The following is a 19,569-nucleotide window of genomic DNA, read 5'->3' as shown; positions in this document are numbered from 1 at the left end:
ATTTATTGTTCATAGAGGATGACATGTGGGACCGACCTGCCAACAGACGTCCTCATCGTTTCAAAGGGGCGGAGATCAAAAGAAAAAGGCAAATAGCCGAAATTAGGGTAAAAAATAACTCCAAGAAAGGAAACTTTTATTGTTCGTAGAGGATGACATGCGGGACCCATGAGCCAGCAGCTTACTCAACGTTTCAAAGGCGGCATGAGATCGAAAGAAAAAGGCAAGTGACAAAATATCAGGAGCAAAAGATAATCCAAGAAAAGAAACTTTATTGTACATAGAGGATGACATGTGGGTCCCATTTAGCAGCAGTGGTCTCAATGTTTGTAATGCGGCTTGAGATCAAAAGAAAAAGAAAGTAGCTAGTAATTAGGGGGTGAAAAAAAATCCAAGAAAAGAAAGTTGATGGACATAGAGGATGACATGCGGGTCCCTCGAGCCAACAGCTTACTCAACGTTTCAAAGGGGGCAGGGGATCAAAAGAAAAAGGCAAGACATAAATCAGAGGGTGAAAAAAAATCCAACAAAGGAAACTTTTATAGCACATAGAGGATGGCATGCGGGTCCCATGAGCCAGCAGGTTCCTCAACATTTCAAACGTGGCATGAGATCGAAAGAAAAAGGCAAGTGACCAAATATGAGGAGCAAAAAATAATTCAAGAAAAGAAAGTTTTATAGTACATAGAGGATGACATGCGGGTCCCATTTAGCAGCAGCGGTATCACCGTTTGAGAGGCGGCAGGGGTTCAAAAGAAAAAAGAAATTGCCAAAAATCAGAGGGTGAAAAAAACCAAGAAAATGAACTTTTATAGCACATAGAGGATGACATGCGGGTCCCATGAGCCTGCAGGTTCCTCAACGTTTCAAACGTGGCATGAGATCGAAAGAAAAAGGCAAGTGCCCAAATATGAGGTGCCAAAAAAAACTCCAAGAAAAGAAAGTTGATTGCTCATAGAGGATGACATGCGGGTCCCATTTAGCTGCAGCGGTCTCACTGTTTGAGAGGCGGCAGGGGATTGAAAGAAAAAGGCAAGTGACCAAATATCAGGAGCCAAAAATAATTCAAGAAAAGAAAGTTTTATAGTCCATAGAGGATGACATGCGGGTCCCATTTAGCAGCAGCGGTATCACCGTTTGAGAGGCGGCAGGGGATCGAAAGAAAAAGGCAAGTGACCAAATATGAGGTGCCAAAAAAATCCAAGAAAAGAAAGTTTTATAGTACATAGAGGATGACATGCGGGTCCCATTTAGCAGCAGCGGTATCACCGTTTGAGAGGCGGCAGGGGATCGAAAGAAAAAGGCAAGTGACCAAATATGAGGTGCAAAAAAAAATCCAAGAAAAGAAAGTTTTATAGTACATAGAGGATGACATGCGGGTCCCATTTAGCAGCAGCGGTATCACCGTTTGAGAGGCGGCAGGGGATCGAAAAAAAAGGCAAGTGACCAAATATGAGGTGCCAAAAAAAAACTCCAAGAAAAGAAAGTTGATTGCACATAGAGGATGACATGCGGATCCCATTTAGTAGCAGCGGTCTCAACGTTTCCAAGGCGGCAAGGGATCAAAAGAAAAAGGAAGTAGCCAGAAATCAGGGGGTCAAAAAAAAATCCAAGAATAGAAAGAATTTTGGTTCATAGAGGATGACATGCGGGACCCATGATCCTGCATCGTAAACGGCTCGATCGGAGAACGTTGAACGAGATGGCGCGATCGAGAAAAAAAACAATGCCAGAGAGGCTGCCATCTGGGCCCTACATCCCTCGGCGGTGCGGATTTGCGTTGACTCGGCCGGCGAACCCGAGATTTCGAGATGCACCACGTCCCGGGCCACCATACGCGACGTTTTGGCCGCTTTCGTCGGGCTAGGTGGCCTCAAAAACGAGAAAAAAAAAGTTTTGACATGCACCACGGAGGGACCCAAAATCGTCGGCCATGGTACACCAGCAACCACGGCGCGACTTCAACTTCGTCGGCCATGGCAACTTTTCTTGTAGTGTCTTCATCGCCATGATCGCCTCCGGATTGATGTGTGAGTAGTTCACCCCTGGACTATGGGTCCATAGCAGTAGCTAGATGGTCGTCTTCTCCTCATTGTGCTATCATTGTTGGATCTTGTGAGCTGCCTAACATGATCAAGATCATCTATCTGTAATGCTACATGTTGCGTTTGTTGGATCCGATGAATATGGAATACTATGTTATGTTGATTATCAATCTATCATATATGTGTTGTTTATGATCTTGCATGCTCTCCGTTGCTAGTAGAGGCTCTGGCCAAGTTGATACTTGTAACTCCAAGAGGCAATATTTATGCTCGATAGTGGGTTCATGCCTCCATTTAATCTGGGACAGTGACAGAAAGTTCTAAGGTTGTGGATGTGCTATTGCCACTAGGGATAAAACATCAATGCTTTATCTAAGGATATTTGTGTTGATTACATTACTCACCATACTTAATGCAATTGTGTGTTGTTTGCAACTTAATACTGGAAGGGGTGCGGATGCTAACCTGAAGGTGGACTATTTAGGCATAGATGCATGCTGGATAGCGGTCTATGTACTTTGTCGTAATGCCCAATTGAATTTCACACTACTCATCATGATATGTATGTGCATTGTCATGCCCTCTTTATTTGTCAATTGCCCAACTGTAATTTGTTCACCCAACATGCTTTATCTTATTGGAGAGACACCACTAGTGAACTGTGGACCCTGGTCCATTCTTTTACATCGAATACAATCTACTGCAATACTCGTTCTACTGTTCTTAGCAAACATCATCTTCCACACTATACATCTAATCCTTTGTTACAGCAAGCCGGTGAGATTGACAACCTCACTGTTACGTTGGGGCAAAGTACTTTGATTGTGTTGTGCAGGTTCCACGTTGGCGCCGGAATCCCTGGTGTTGCGCCGCACTACACTCCGCCACCAATAACCTTCAACGTGCTTCTTGGCTCCTACTGGTTCGATAAACCTTGGTTTCTTACTGAGGGAAAACTTGTTGCTGTACGCATCACACCTTCCTCTTGGGGTTCCCAACGGACGCGTGCTGTACGCATATCATTGTTCATTGATCTTTCTGCTCCTACTACCAATGCTAAGCAATGTCTGATTTCAAGCAAACCAACCATAGTTTGGAAACCTGAGCTTTCAGAGTTTGTGCTCAACCGGTTGGTTCAGCTCATCCTTAGTTGTTGATGTTCTCACATTCGCTGGCATACCTGTGCCGGTATCCTTCGGGAGCGGTACAGCCAGTCGATGTCCTTTTGGGTCACGTCGGAGCCTTTCCAAGCTCCCCGAGTGTTGTTGGCCAAGTCCACACTAGAACCTTGGAGGGAGCTGCTGGCTTCCTGGCCCTTCCTAGAGCTAGAGTCCGGAACGGATGAGGAAGCTCCCATCCGGTCCAGCTCAGCTTCAAGCCCGCCGGAAGCCTGACTGTGGTGGCTGCTGGAAGCCGACTCGGAAAGATATAGGTCGGTAGACATGCGAGTCGATAGATACCGGAATCTACCTAGAAATAAGTTTCCCAAAGTCTAGCCTTGCGCGAAGATCTACGAGTAAGAGGAAAAGCAAAAGAAAGGAGAAAATAAATACTCTACCGGCCCAAGAACTGAAAAGCAAAAAAAGAGGGGCAAGCGTGCATTGGGGCTAACCTGAGGCGGCGGAGATGCAGAGGAAGAAGGTCGCCAGAGACGCGGCAGGCTCGCGGTCATCGACGAGGGCCGGCGACGAAGAGGGGCAGAGGATGCCTACGGGAACCCGATGCAGCGACGGAGAAAGAGCTTCAGAGGCTCTCTGCGCGGCGGAGGTTCGCAGTGCAGCAGGAGGAGCGGCGCTGGTTCGTTTGGAGCGGAGCTTCGGCGGCGACCGGCGACGATGAGAGCGCAAGGGGCGAGAGGCTCTGTGCGCGAGAGAAGGGGGCGAATGCGAGAAGAAGATGAAGAGGAACCGCTCCCCCATTATATAGGAAGAAGGAGAAGTGGGCCGGAAACCGCTGGGCCGCGGCGGTTCAGCTCGTGGGCCGCCACGTGGCGCGCAGATACACACGCCGAAAATACGAAGACACATGGAGGCCACACGGATCCGGAACGGCAGCGCGGATCCGGTGTGGCGCCATAAATACTGGCACAGAAGACGAACCGAAGTGACCACTGACACTGACGCGCGCTAGGTACAGTGCGTATGTCCCTGACAGGCGCGGTACTCGAGATATTCTCGACTTCGTCGAGGAGAGGTTTAATGACAAGAGATACCGGAGAAAATCGGTATAATGACATAAGTTCGGCAAGGACGCCGAAGAGTTCGATTCGGATTCCGGAAGAGTTAAACCGGTACCTTGAGAAAAGAGAACCTGGCATGGTCCGTTGGATAGGATCCACCGGACTATACCAGCTTCGGGGACTAATGTTGGGGGGATGACCCCCGGTATGCCAAAGGCATGCCAAACCGGATGGTTTAGGCCATCAAAGTACCGGTTTAAAGGTTGTTCCGGATAGCGAAGTTTGATTCATAGAATCATACCGGTATCCCAAGAAGGGGGATACCGGAACTGGCTAAGAGCGTACCGGAATACCGGAACAGGCTACACTGTAGCACGTCGGCAAGACTGGTCAAAGATGCTCTCCGGAGCTAGAAGACAAAGATGAGCGAAGCACTTCAGTTTTAATCGAAGCCATGACGCCAAAGGCGAAGGATGACGTAAAAGGTGCCGGAGGATGTCACGGCTTCTGATTAAAGGCATACCGGCATCACCGGTAGCTAAAGTAGCTTTGTAAAGTAGTTTGTCTAGTCAAAGATCCCATTAGGGTTTCTAGGGTTTCTTCCCCTGTAAGCCATCCTCTCCCCTATATAAGGAGAGGGGGCACAGCGCTTCGCGGGCATGTTACGAAACCACCTAAGAGCTATCTTGTACACAGAAACTGGTAAGCGCTTGTGATGAAGAAATAGAGAGATCTTGTGTTGTCCTTGTTTTTGAGTTCTTCATCCGGAAACCTCTCAATCCATACCAAAAACCCTCCCCCGAATCCTCTAGCGTCAATTCGGTCCCAAGATAAGCCATCCCATGGCATCTGTCTATTCACTACGACGACATATGCACTAGGAGTAGCTCTGCGTCTGATCATAGTATAGTATCCTTTGAAGAAACTTACGCATCGATCATTGTCTCTCTGGTTTCGCTTGAAGATAATAATTTCCATGTGGTGTGAATAAAGAAATTTAGGGTCTGTGTGGTTCCATAAACTTCACCGCGACACCGACCATCAAAAAAATATCATCACAACTGAGCCGAGAATGCGAGAAAAGATGATGTTCAAATCCTGGCAACCATCCTGATCAACGCTTGCTACCTACTCTCTCCGTTGGCGAATAAGTGTACATTTTCAAGTTTTAGAACAAACTTGAACATAAAAGTAGTAACAAATGTGATATCAAATTATTAATTTTCTGGTTCCAAAACTCGACTGGTCTCATATGGCCGACTAACCAAGGGGGATCAGTCCAAATAGCCCAAAACCACACGTACGGCACATGTTGCTGATGTTCAGGTGGGCACATTTTCAGTTTTGTGGAGCCACAGGCATAGCGTACCTACACCATACACCAACGGGATATACTCGTACATGACGCGGGACTGTCAGTCTGTCACATACTCACATCGACGCGCCGAAATCGTCTGGCCATTTTCTCCCAACACCTCCATCAAAAGCACTCGAGGTTACTCGCCCGACCACCTGATCATGGAGGTAGAAACCCCAGCTCAGACACAGCGCCGCGAGCAGCAGCAACTCACTAGCGGCGACGACGCCGCTGTCGCCGCTAAACCACTCCACCGCAACCCCCGCCTGGTCGTCAGCCTCGTCCTCATGGTCGTCGGCTCTGCGTCCAGTCCGCTCCTTCTGCGGGCCTACTTCCTCCACGGAGGCAACCGCAAGTGGTTCTCCAGCTTGCTCCAGACCGCCGGGTTTCCACTGCTGCTCGCTCCGCTCTGCGCCTCCTTTATCTCCCGCCGACGGCGCTCTGCCAGCACGCCGGTTTTCCTCATGTCGCCTCGGCTCCTGGCCGCGAGCGTCGGCGTCGGCCTCATGACCGGCCTGATCGGGCTCCTCTACGCCTATGGCACGGCTTACCTCCCGGTGTCCACCTCCTCCATCCTCAGCTCCACGCAGCTTGCCTTCACGGCCGTCTTCGCGCTGCTGCTAGTGCGCCAGCGGTTCACGCCCTTCTCCGTCAACGCCGTGGTGCTGCTCAGCGTCGGCGCCATCATGCTGGGGATGAATGCCGGTGGGGACCGCCCCGCCGGGGTGTCCCTGGCGCAGTACTCCGCGGGGTTCGCCATGATGCTCGGCGCCGCGGCGCTGTACGGGCTCATGATGCCCGTCATTGAGCTCAGCCAGGGGCAGCACGCGGCTCGCACCGGCAGCGCAGTCACGTACACGCTGGTCATGGAGATGCAGGTCGTCATCGGGTTCATAGCCACGGCCTTCAGCACGGTCGGCATGCTCGTCAACAACGATTTCCATGTAAGTCTGTCAACGCATACGGCTAGTCTCGCTGTTGTTCGGTTCCCTTACCTCGCCCGTGATAGGGGCATATGCGATGCTTATTTTTTTAATTTTTAAAAATATTTCATAGCTGATGCCTTCACTTTTATAAAAAAAATCATGGCTTTAGTATAACATTAAACTAAAAGCACAACAAACTATAGAGAGCGGATGGAGTATTTAGAGGACGAGTTCGGCAAAAGTGGCTGTTAGAAGCGATCAATGTTTCCTTCTTTTTTTCCTCTTGTATTTTCTTTCACCTTCAGGAAGTTTGGGAATGGAAGAGTATTTTGATGGAGAGTTCTACATTTAGGCAAAAATGTAGAGTTTTACAGGAATATCTGGAGATTATCACATCTAAAACCAGATAAATAAACGGACTAGTATTAGGAATTTTCCTGGGTTTAAGAGATTCCCCTTCGATCATCCGCAAATACAAAACAAGACCTGAAGCAACTACTCTCGGGTCTAATCCATCTCTGCAGGGTTTCCCTAAAAGCAACCATGACATCACGGATCAGCCTTGCAACGTACCACGCTTCTCATTTGGTTTGATTTCTGGGGAGAATGGTGGCCATGGATGTCGATACCCCTGCTGTGGCGCTTCGAGATCGGCAGTGAAAGCACCTTCAACACCTTACCCATACTTTAAATAAGCCAAGTAGATATGATTAATTAGGGAGAGAATGTATGGGTACGCCAAAAAGTTTTAGCTCTAACAGCTAACCCAAAATTGGCTACCCAAATCACAACCGTGTCACCAGAACAATGGAAACTAGGACGAAAATGTGAAAACTTATCCGGTCCTCAAACTTGGTCGTAGTTGGGGTCCTGCCTCCGGCCGCGACGGGGCACCGACAATATGCCTGTGAATGAGGGTGAGGGCGAAGGTCAGGGGCACCAACGAGATGCCCGTGGATGAGGGGGAGGGTAGCGAGTCAGGAGAGACCACAGAGGCCTCCCTATATATCGACTAGGTCATGCGCTATGCCCGTGACCAAATCAAGGCCAGGAACGCCACGAGGTGGTGGAGCGGCGGTGGAGAGGCACTGACAGCAGAGATTGAAGCGTGGCGACTGTTGTGAAGTGTATATGTGGATTGCCTAGCCCTTTCCATCAGTTCGGACTGTTGGTTCAAGTGGCTAGTGCATGAAACTTAACATGGTATCAGAGCTGTTATAAAAGCGACAAGCAAATAACGAAGAACAAAACAAGAACACACGCAGGGGACACAAGATTTAACGTGGAAAACCCCTTCCAACACAGAAGGGGAAAAAACCACGGGCGCCAGCCAGCAAAACTTCACTATATCGGGAGGTGTTTACAAACGCCGTGGGTTATCTTATAATCTGATAAACCCTAGCCGGCGGCTTACAAGATGTATATATAGGCGGTGCCAACTATCCGTACCGTACCCAAGCCTCCGGCGACGGGCCTCGCTCCGCTCGTCAGAAGTTAGCCTCCCTTTAGTATATGAATTTGGATCACAATACAACAAACTCCACCTTGAGACAAATTCCATCTTGTAGCATGAACTTCAACAATCTCCTGAACAACAAAGGAAAAACACTTGCTGGCGCCAACAACCACTTGGGCTAAACAGTTATACCAACCAAGCTCGAGCAAAGCTCAAACTTGGAAACAGGAACTGGCTTTGTCATCATATCAGCAGGATTATCATGAGTACTTATCTTGCATACCTTCAGTTTACCTTGAGCAACAATATCGCGAATATAATGGTACTTGATATCAATGTGCTTTGTCCTCTCATGGAACATTTGATCTTTAGTAAGGTATATTGCACTTTGACTGTCAGAAAACAAGTTAATGCAAGAATCATCTCCACAAAGCTCAGCATACAAACCTTTCAACCAAACAGACTCTTTGCCAGCTTCATTAATTGCTATATATTCTGCTTCGGTCGTAGATTGGGCAACAACATATTGTAACGTTGCCTTCCAACTCACAGCACATCCACCAACAGTGAACACATAACCTGTGAGGGATCTTCTCTTATCCAAATCGGCAGCAAAATCTGAATCCACATAGCCTATGAGTCCCTCACCGGTCTTGCCAAACTTCAAGCAAGCTTTAGATGTACCACGAAGGTACCTGAAAATCCACTGAACAGCTCTCCAATGTTCTTTACCAGGATCAGCTAGGTATCGACTGACCAAACTCATAGCATATGATAAATCAGGACGAGAACAAACCATGGCATACATCAAAGAACCAACAGCACTAGAATATGGAACTCGAGACATGTACTCAATATCTTCATCAGTACTAGGACATTGCAATGCTGACAATTTGAAGTGAGAAGCAATTGGTGTACTAATAGACTTTGCATCATGCATATTAAAACGATGAAGGACTTTCTGAATGTAATTTTGCTGACTAAGAAATAACACACTAGATTTTTTGTCTCTTGTAATTTCCATACCTAGTATTTTCTTAGCAGCACCAAGATCCTTCATCTCAAACTCACTACTTAACTGTGACTTTAAAGTAGTGATCTCTTTCTTGCTCTTGGCAGCAATCAACATATCATCAACATATAACAGCAAGTATATTGGTGATCCATTAACAAACTTGATATAAACACAACTATCATACTTAGATCTCTTAAACTCATGTGCAAGCATAAATGAATCAAACCTTTTGTACCACTGTCTTGGAGACTGTTTCAAACCATAAAGGGACCTCTTCAACTTGCAAACAAGATCCTCCTTTCCAGGCACAACAAAACCTTCAGGTTGGTCCATGTATATCTCCTCCTCAAGCTCTCCATGCAGAAAAGCAGTCTTCACATCTAACTGCTCAAGCTCAAGATCATGCATAGCCACAATGCCAAAGAATGCACGAATGGAACTATGCTTCACAACCAGAGAGAATACATCATTATAATCAATACCTGGAATTTGGCTGAAACCTTTTGCTACTAACCTTGCCTTAAACCTTGGAGGCTCATTAGGAGACAAACCTTCCTTTCTTTTAAATATCCACTTACAACGGACAGCCTTCTTTTGTTTAGGCAAGGGCACAACATCCCATGTGCCATTCTTGTCAAGCGATTGCATCTCCTCTTGCATAGCAGAAATCCACTTCACGCGGTCAACGGATGCAACGGCCTCAGTATATGTAGCAGGTTCAGTATCATGCTCCACCTGTTCAGCACAACTCAAAGCATGATGAACAAGATTACATTCTTCAATTAAACGAGGACGTGGACCTTTGTTACGCCTCGGTCTATCAGCAGCAATGGAACTATTTGTTTGCTGCAAAATAGGTGGTGAGTGCTGAACAACAATGTTATCAATTTCAGCAACATCATTTTCTTTCTTCTCCACGTGCTCCACCTGCACGCTAATCCTCTGTTGTTCATCATCAGAATTATCAGAAAAATCAACAGCATCAGTAACATCTGTAGATGAACTCTTATAAAACATAACAACCTCATTAAAGACAACATTTCTGCTATGCAAAACTTTCTTAGTTTCAGGATTCCATAACTTGTATGCCTTAACTCCTGAACCATAACCAAGAAACACACACTTAACAGCCCTAGGCTCTAGCTTTCCATTATCAACATGAGCATAAGCAGTGCAACCGAAAACTCTCAACTGTGAATAATCAGCAGGTGAACCAGACCATACCTCAATAGGAGTTTTCTTATCAAGCGGAATACAAGGTGACCTGTTTATCAAGTAACAGGCGGTGGAGGCTGCTTCAGCCCAGAAACGTCTATGCATACCAGCATTGGACAACATGCAGCGAGCCTTGGATATGATGGTTCTGTTCATCCTCTCCGCCACACCATTCTGCTGAGGAGTATATGGGATGGTGTGGTGCCTGACAATGCATTCGTCGCTGCAATAATCATTGAAAACAGTAGAACAAAACTCCATGCCATTGTCGATTTAAGCAATTTAACTTTCTTTTCTGTTTGCTTCTCTACCATAACTTTCCACTTTCTAAAAGCATCAAACACATCAGATTTATGTTTCAGAAAGAAAGGCCACACTAGTCTGGAGTAATCATCTATGATAGTAAGCATGTAATTTGCACCCCAAGAGAAGTCTTGCGGGAAGGTCCCCACACATCAGCATGTACATAATCTAAAATCCCTTTAGTGGTATGAACGGAAGCATTGAATTTAACTATTTTATGCTTACCAAAAATGCAGTGCTCACAGAACTCAAACTTACTCAAATTGCAGCCATCTAGCAGGTCTCTCCTGTGCAATTCTGTCATGCCATGTTCACTCATATGTCCAAGACGCATATGCCACAGATTAGTTTTACCAGGTTCATCAGGAATAACAGCAGCAGCAATACCAGACAAAGTGCTACCTCTAAGAACATATAACTTTGCAGAATTCATATCACCAATCATGTGAACGAGAGAACCTTTTGATACCTTCAGAACTCCGCGAGAACCGGAGTGTTTGTACCCGTCAACATCAAGGGTACTGAGAGAGATCAAATTTCTGGCCATGCCAGGTATGTGTCTCACATCTGTCAGAGTGCGTGTCATGCCATCATGCATCTTGATCTGAACGGAGCCAATGCCCACGATCTCAAGTGGGTTGTTATCTCCCATACGCACAACATCTCCACTCTGCACAAACTCATAAGAACTGAACCAGTCTTTGTTACAGCAAATATGAAACGAACATGCAGAATCAAGGATCCACTCATCATTACCAGAAACACAACCAGCAAAAACAACTAGGCAATCGCCATCAGAATTATCACTGGAAACAACAGCAGCCTTACCATCACCCTCAGATTTGTTTTTCGGTTGGTAAGTACCGTCTTTTCTCTTTGTTCTGCAACTTCCAACAATCATCAATATTGTGGCTAGTTTTCTTACAATACTTGCAGAACTTACCATCTCGTCCCTTGGACTTTGAGCGACCTCTGTCGGTCTTGCTCTTATCTCTGTTGTAGTTGTTGTAGTTGTTGTTTCTATTCTCGGTCCTGCCTCGGATCTGCAGTGCTTCTGCCTTAGATGACGAACCCTCTGCCTGCACTATAGATTTCATCTTTTCCCTCTGCTGGAGGGCCTCATAAACTTCGGCAAGGGTTAGTTCATCACGACTGTATAACAAGGTGTCTCGAAAATTTGCAAAAGAATTAGGCAACGAGACTAACAGTATAAGAGCTAGATCCTCATCATCATATTTTACCTCCATGGATAGCAAATCAGAAACGATCTTTTTAAAGATCGATAGGTGATTCATCACTGACGCACCTTCTTGCAGCTTGTGCGAGAACAACTTCATCTTCACATGCATCTTACTGGTTAGATCTTTGGACATGCAGATCGATTCCAGTTTCAACCACAACGCCGCTGCGGATTTCTCAGCCAGCACTTCCTGCAAGATATTGTTGGATAGATGAAGCTGAATTAATGAAAAAGCCTTACGGTCTTTCCTCTTTTCATCGTTGGTCCAGGTCTTGGCATCTTTCTTGCCAAAACCATCAAGAGCTTCATCCAGATCAGAAGATTGGGTAAGTATCGCCCTCATCTTCACTTGCCACAGCCCTCATCTTCACTTGCCACAGAGAAAATCTCGTGGTGTAATCCAGCTGCGGTAGATCGAACTTCAAGGAAGACATGTCGCAAAACCCTAGATTGAAACACGGGCTCTGATACCACTTGTTATAAAAGCGACAAGCAAATAACGAAGAACGAAAGAAGAACACACGCAGGGGACACAAGATTTAACGTGGAAAACCCCTTCCAATACAGAAGGGGAAAAACCACGGGCGCCAGCCAGCAAAACTTCACTATATCGGGAGGTGTTTACAAATGCCGTGGGTTATCTTATAATCTGATAAACCCTAGCCGGCGGCTTACAAGATGTATATATAGGCGGTGCCAACGATCCGTACCGTACCCAAGCCTCCGGCGACGGGCCTCGCTCCGCTCGTCAGAAGTTAGCCTCCCTTTAGTATATGAATTTGGATCAAAATACAACAAGAGCCCCAGGTCTCGAGTTCAAATCCTGGCTTTCACATGGTTTTCGCAATTAAGCCTAAAAATTGCTGTTGCCCCCCTCTTTAGCCACTGTTGTTTCGGTGTGCTCTTCTTCTTTCATGTGTTGACTTTCTCTTCTCTCGTCACACGCGAGTGGGGGTGTTGTGAAGTGTATATGTGGATTGCCTAGCCCTTTCCATCAGTTCAGACTGTTGGTTCAAGTGGCTAGTGCATGAAGCTTAACAGCGACAAGGCCTATTGAGCGATGGCTTGGACCTCAAATCGTCCTGGAACGGCCACACGTCGGCTGGAAGAAGGGTGGTGGGGGCTTGGGGGAGGTACGGGAAATCGGCCATGGTGTCAAGGTGGCCGTAGCAACAATAGTGAGCGGCATAGCAGTCAGGCAGGAGGAAATATTTGCTTGATGGTTGGATGCACACCGCTCCACCTCTTAACTCCACCGTACAGCAGCTGCTCCAAAAACAATGCCCCCAGAAGCAGCTAGAGTGAAGTGTAAGGAAACCGCAATGATGACGCCTTCAAGAAGGAAATGGTGTGTAAACACCGCCATTGCCCGCCATGACCGGAGTTAGAGCACGGTTTTCACCGACGGCTCCACCACCCCAGCTCTTCACAGGGGATAGATGTGGGATCGGGAGACCCGCCACACCCAGTCAGCTCATCACCTCCGGCGGAAGAGTAGGCCACCGCAGACCACTAACTCTTAACATCGGAGCATACACCTACACCGTGATAGAGAAGAATGCCACCCGAGAGGGAGGGAGATAGAAAACTCGCCGGGCACTGCTGATCTTAACCACGCTGACAAGGACATCAGATCAGCCGAAATCGGGGTCGCCCCCGCCGCCAGTTGCTTCACCAAACGCCACCCAACCGCCACCAACCACATATGCACCCGATTTTTCAATTTCGTTTTAAATACACTTTCAAAATGTTGAAAAACTTGGACATAAAATTTAATGGGTACATCTCAAAATTATACACGCTCACAAAGTCGTTCAACGGAAAACCGACAATTTAGTGTCATGTGTAAAGAAAGACAATTTTTAGTTTAAAAAAAGGTTGTCTGCATGATTGTTTTTTCTCTTTTTCACACAATTCACAGAAAATGTCTATTTTAGGAAATATTTAATATGCACATGTAGAATGTTGGTACGTAAGCGTGAAAAATTTTGTTCAAATTTTTTTGACATTTCGAATTATATTTTCCGGTGGCAAGAATATATGCTTCCATGTGCCGAATTAAATTTATTTACATATATAAAAGCTGCAAGCTTTTGCTTGCACCAGAGCACTTGATGCATTGTTCACGTTGATGAATAATAACCACGTGAATAGTACCATTTTTTACATTTTAAAATCTTTTTTATTTTGAATTGAACAGTAATATCTTATTGGAGCATATCGTATCCACGTTACCGCGGTAACTCTATTTTGTCACGTTAGCTATACAGGTGCTATCTATTTTCTCATGTTAACGTGGATAAATAGTGACCACATGAACAGTTCCACTATTTTTCTCTTTTGTTTTGATTCTTGTAGATTTATAATTTCAACAATAATTTTGTACTGGAGCATAATTCCTTAATGGTAATTCTTTGTTGTCGTGTCAATTATCTTGCAGTAGTTTTTCGCGAGGCATTATCTACTTTTTTGCGTTAATTATTTCACAGTAGTATTATGTGGGATGCTTTGGAAATCAAAATACCCACCATCCGTCGCCTCTTTTAGTCAACGAAAATACTACTACCTTCTTTCAGGCATTAAAAAAAACTTGCTCTGTAGTACATCGCATCATTCAAACGTGTGTGTTGTCCTTGCTCCAGGTACTGCAGCTACGGTGTAGTACTACTGGCATATTGCCCTCTTTTCTCATTGCCATATATTCATCCGATGTTTTTTGTCTATGATATCCTCTTTTTTTACCGTTTCATGTTTACCGATTCTCTATTTTCTGATTCCTTTGCTTTGATCATCGAAAATATAACTTCTAATAGCAAAGAATATCTTTATGATATTTCAAACAGGCGATTTATAGTTTTATCCTTCATGTATTTCCTCGGTACATGAGTTTGACCCTTCCACATCTGCTTCTTCTTCCCGCAGTTGAGATTCATATTAAGAAAAATTATCTCGCACGTGCTTTACTTCTTGCAGTGATACCTATGGGCACCGGAAAAAATCTGAACCATGGCGCTACAATATGACTTCACGTTTTTTGATCAGTTCTTCCACACGGATAATTAGTACTTCTACAATGCTATAACAAACAATCTAACACCCAAAGGTGTGGCGTGCCGCCGCGTAAAAGTTTCTGGTTTCTATACTACCGTCTATCAGGTCTAGTGACAATATTCTCGCAAAAAAAGGTCTAGTGACAATAAAATACCATAAAGAAACAACTGCCACACGAACTGTGGAGTGAGCAAGCCCAGTTGTATGCGGGGACGGTCGAATTGGCTTGTCCGGCAAATATAGATCGAACTCCAGGGAAAATGCTAGCTGTGTAGCTGATATCATGATTCGTGGAATATGATCGGGTACCTCCGCGATCCGCGCATAGTGCCGTTGCATATACAGTGATTTTTCTGTATCCAAGTTGATACGTACTATATGTTTTAGGATTTTCGATGAGGTTGCAAGAAATTAAGAGGGAAGTAATAACAAAACTGAGTTTAACTCTTGAATTACGTATAAACTAGAGAGAAGTGCACATACAGCGTCCACGCTATCTACTGTCCATGCATATATACCATGGATTTCTATGTTTTACTTAAATATTTACAGTTGGAAGGTATTTCTTCTGCCATTTTTGCATGCACGTAGTACTATGCCGAACACATGAATAGCACTCTCTCGCATCCATTAGTACATCCATTACTTTTTTAATCCTTAGATTTAAAAGGGCCATATATGTTGAAATAATCATCAAATTAATAATATGTTTAAATCTGTGCATTTATTTCAACGATATCTTTTAACTAGGCCTAAAAGAATGTTTGTTTTGAATTTTTTTGAAACCTGACTTTCAAAAAAAATGAAACCTCATGATGGGGATTTTGAAACCCAATGAATCAACACTAAAAAGTTGATGTTTCCATTATTATTTGAACTCGAAATTTGATGTTTTGTTTCATCAATATGTTTCATGGTTTTATATCAAAGGAAATTTCCAAATATTTTTGAACTATGGTGAACGAAGTTTGAAACAGTGAAACAAACTGTTTCAACAAAAAACTCACCACATATTATAAAATTTTAGTACTAATTTTCATCAAATCTCAAAATTCTATTTTCAAATATTATTAAAATACAGTCAATATTAGACTTATTTCTAAGATCTCTTCACTAGGAACGCTAATACTCAAACGGTTTTCAAATTGGGCTTCTGGTTCAAAGCAGCATAAGTTTGAAATTTTAGAGCTAGTGTGGAAGACAGAAGTCGGCTGCACATTATATTAAATAAAGTGTAGAGGAGAGAGCATGTTATATAGCGTGCATGGTATATTTGTTAAACGCACAAGCTAGAGGCTTAAGCAAACTAAGAATACATTAGGAAAGCTACGCATCTGAATTTTGGGTTTATCTGTATGTTGAAATAAGTCCCTGAGTCAAAGATTTATGTGGACATCTTGTGTAGTTAGTCTTCTCGTGATACCTTGTTGGCCAACAAACGTGACTTCGATTGGTAGATATTAAAAAAATTGTCTAAACATATATTTTGATTTAATGAGAGAACAACCAAAATGCAGGCAATCCCAGGCGAAGCCCAGGAGTTCGGGCTCGGCAAGGCTGGCTATTACTTGCTGTTGGCAGGCACCGCTGTCATGTACCAGTTGTTCTTACTTGGTACGATAGGCACAGTGTTCTACGGCTCGGCGCTGCTCGCCGGTGTCATCCTGACCGTTCTCATCCCGATCACCGGGGTACTCGCCGTTCTCTTCTTCCACGAGTCGTTCAATGGCACCAAAGGTGTCTCCCTAGCCCTCGCGGTCTGGGGATTCGTCTCCTACTTCTATGGAGAGATCCATACCCATGCGCAACAGTCCAACGAACCTCCAAATATAGGGCAATTGGATCTTTAAATATTCATCTATATTCATTGTGGTTTTCGTCCTCTAATTGTTGGGTAGTCCACTTCAGCAATGACAAGTTTGCTGTGTTGCTGGGTGAAAATGAATAATCGAAAGAGCAAGGTGTGCGTATGTGTTTGGCAGTTTGGGGTTAGAATGGAAACCTTTTGAACCCTAAAGTTTTGTCTTATTTCCAACTTAAATGTTTGGGTGTGCATGTCCGAAGTATTTTTGTCTCTGACATTGATTTCCTCAACACTAAAGTGATAAAAGTCTAGCTAGCTGGCAGCAAGTGTCTATTTGTTGGCTGCCAGTGTTTACTGATGCTTGTTTAAGCAATGTCCTGCCATACGTGATGAGGTTTTATCTTCTTATAGATTGCTATCACTATAAAATTTGCATGCATGTCTCAAACTAATATTTGATTGGGAAGATCCAGGAAAAATCGTGATCTCCACACCTACCCTCTATATTCTAAAATAGGAGTCTATAATGTTTTGATAAAGTTAATCTTCTCAAAATTGAATAAACTATATAGAAAAATGTTAATATTTAAAATTCTAAATTAATATTTTTAGAACATACTAGCAGCGGGTTCCAACTTTTTCTTAAACTAGATGATACCCCGCGCGTTGCGGCGGGATTTTTTTTAATGATGGATAGAATAAGAATTCATAGAGACCTGCCTGAAACTTTCATGTAAAAGATGGTATTTCAGCGGGGTTTCTATTGTATAAATTTTTTTATTGAAGGGGAGCCGAAACCACCAGGAGCCAACAGCAGGAACCAATTGGTATTGTCGATGAGAAACTAACGCCGTTCGGCATCAGTCTTCAAGCCGGCCAAGCTATGCACGGTAATTCTCCCCTCTTGATGTTCAACAGTTGCAGGTTCTCTTCAAGAGGCGTCATCTCGATTCCCTGTACAGGGACGCCGACTTCTCAGCATTGAGGTAGCACGATCCGAGACCAATGCTAAGCTTGTCCGTTGCTTTCCCTGAAAACAAATATCATTACGAGACTTCCATGAGGAGTTGAGGACCATGGGAATGCAGTAGTAGTAATATTGTGAGTGAATTCTTTGGACAGTCAAACTTGATACAAATCAAGTATATTAGACATATGAAATCTAGGGAATTTCTATTTAATTAATGGTGCCTACAACTATCGTTGGGCTTAGAAGGCAAACATTATCACATTAGTTTTGTGCAGGTAGTGTTCACGGAGAACTAACCAATATGAGAACTGAAAACCTCATAGAACTGAAATATGAGGAGTGAAGCTCTGGAAGACCCTCGCCTGGCATAAAAATCACAGACCTTTGCTTTGTAGGTTGCAGGATTGTCTAACTGCATTTTTGCGAAAGGTTGAGAACCCATACTGCATGTGTAACTTCATAAATTAGATTCAGTGTTAACTAAACTTCATCAGCGAACCGAGAGATGCACTACAGAACATCACATAGACAAAGATTTCAGCAGTGTAAACCCAGTGTAACTAAATAATTTAGGAAGATTCCAGGGTAACACATATACATAGTATCACAACAACACTGTTTGCGGATGGGATGTAGTGCCACAATTTTAAAAGTGGTGAAAATGAGCAAGCTGTCAGCAATATTGGCATTACATCAAACATTGAATGGGAGAGTGAATAAAAAATTGAGAAGGATTACCGAAAATTTACTATTTATGAAGTTGTCAACAATACTGGCATTTCATCAAACAGCTGAAGAGCTCTCATATGTTGCTTACCTGATATTCCGGGGGAAGGGCGTGAGTGAGGGCAATATGCAAATTGACCAACTATATGGAGATTATACTGTGATGGTTGATGGATATGAGCTCATCCAATATACAATAAAAATTAAGAGCAAGAGATGAGACCTTTTGTACCACTGCATGCAGGTAGTGCTGCTCATTGCTCAATGTCCGTTGATGGTAGCCGCTTCCTCCTAGCTTCAGCGAGCAACCACAAAATCCAATATATCCTATCAAATTGGGTGCTTGAGCGAGCTGCACGAGGAATCGAATCAAATCGGTGGAGCGGCAAACCGTAGAGCATCTACCAAATTGAGAAACTATGTTGGGGCATTGAAAAAATAAAGGAGGAATTAGAATCGGGAGAGGCCAGCTACCATTGTGGAGACCAGTGCCAGAGGTGCTACCCGAGAAGGCGGGTGTGCTTGATGCCGATGGTAGGAGATGTAGGTTTTTAACATGGAGGTGGCGTCCGATCAGTTCGCCTGAGAAGTTTCTACTTGATTAATGATGGAAGGCATCCGGTTGTTTCATAAGCATTTGTGGATCGAAGGTCATCCGACCCGCTGGAAGAATTTATGGCGAGGAGTCGGTAGGTCACAGCACGATGTTGCCGGGGGGACCACACGAGGAAGACGAACAGAGTCAGGGTGCCACTTTCTTTTTTTCGCAAGCGCACGTAGGTCGAACGGGTCATGGGCCGGTTGTCGGCCCATCTGGTGGAGTGGCGTGGGTATGGCGATGACCGACGAACCTGCTGTCGTTCGGCTCCTACCGTGTCTGCGTGGGCAGAAAAAACGTGTCGATCTGGGCAAGAAAAAACGTGCTACGGCTAGAAACAATGAGGAGAAGGTGGAAATTCTTAATCAGGTCACGTGGCTCGCTGTGAGACCAGCAAAATAGGACCATCTATTAAGAAAGAGAAGATTGCAAACAAGCATGCTGGCAGTCAATGGCGTAGCCACATAGGGAGTTGTGTGGTCAATTGACCACACAGATTTTTGCCAAATCATTTATATGTTGGTATAAATTATTTAAAATATATTTAAAATAATAAAAATACATATATTTGATATCATAGACTTAAAATAATAACACAGATATCAAGTTCTAGCTCCACCACTGAGTGGCAGCGGGCCGAACTAGCCTGCAAGACTAATAATTTATTGGCAACGTGCCGGATGC

The 19,569-nt window shown here is 44.4% G+C and overlaps 1 protein-coding gene and 1 long non-coding RNA gene across 2 annotated transcripts; one reads left to right on the top strand and one right to left on the bottom strand.

Annotated features, from left to right (window-relative positions):
- The first annotated feature begins 5,610 nt into the window (after nucleotides 1-5,610).
- LOC127301921 (purine permease 3) lies at nucleotides 5,611-16,945 on the top strand. The gene is made up of 2 exons (XM_051332221.1): nucleotides 5,611-6,525; nucleotides 16,305-16,945. Exons 1-2 carry the CDS (start codon nucleotides 5,626-5,628, stop codon nucleotides 16,635-16,637), a joined length of 1,233 nt encoding a protein of 410 aa, XP_051188181.1. The 5' UTR covers nucleotides 5,611-5,625; the 3' UTR covers nucleotides 16,638-16,945.
- Nucleotides 16,946-17,854: 909 nt separating this feature from the next.
- On the bottom strand, nucleotides 17,855-18,923 carry LOC127301922 (uncharacterized). Its single transcript, XR_007852506.2, has 3 exons — nucleotides 18,511-18,923; nucleotides 18,300-18,378; nucleotides 17,855-18,071 (listed from the first exon to the last, which is right to left on the bottom strand). It is a non-coding gene; the product is annotated as an uncharacterized lncRNA (long non-coding RNA).
- Between the last annotated feature and the right edge of the window lie 646 nt (nucleotides 18,924-19,569).

This window comes from Lolium perenne, chromosome 5, assembly GCF_019359855.2.
Source record: "Lolium perenne isolate Kyuss_39 chromosome 5, Kyuss_2.0, whole genome shotgun sequence".
In the NCBI taxonomy this organism is placed as follows: domain Eukaryota; kingdom Viridiplantae; phylum Streptophyta; class Magnoliopsida; order Poales; family Poaceae; genus Lolium; species Lolium perenne.
The sequence above is the reverse complement of the archived record's forward strand: the minus strand, read 5'-3'. Positions and strand labels throughout refer to the sequence as shown.

Bases quoted from the DNA above. Each gene is read 5' to 3' on its own strand.
- LOC127301921 (XM_051332221.1), top strand. From the start codon at position 5,626: ATGACGCGGGACTGTCAGTCTGTCACATACTCACATCGACGCGCCGAA. The intron at 6,526-16,304 runs GTAAGTCTGTCA...ACCAAAATGCAG, and splicing joins TCGTCAACAACGATTTCCAT to GCAATCCCAGGCGAAGCCCA.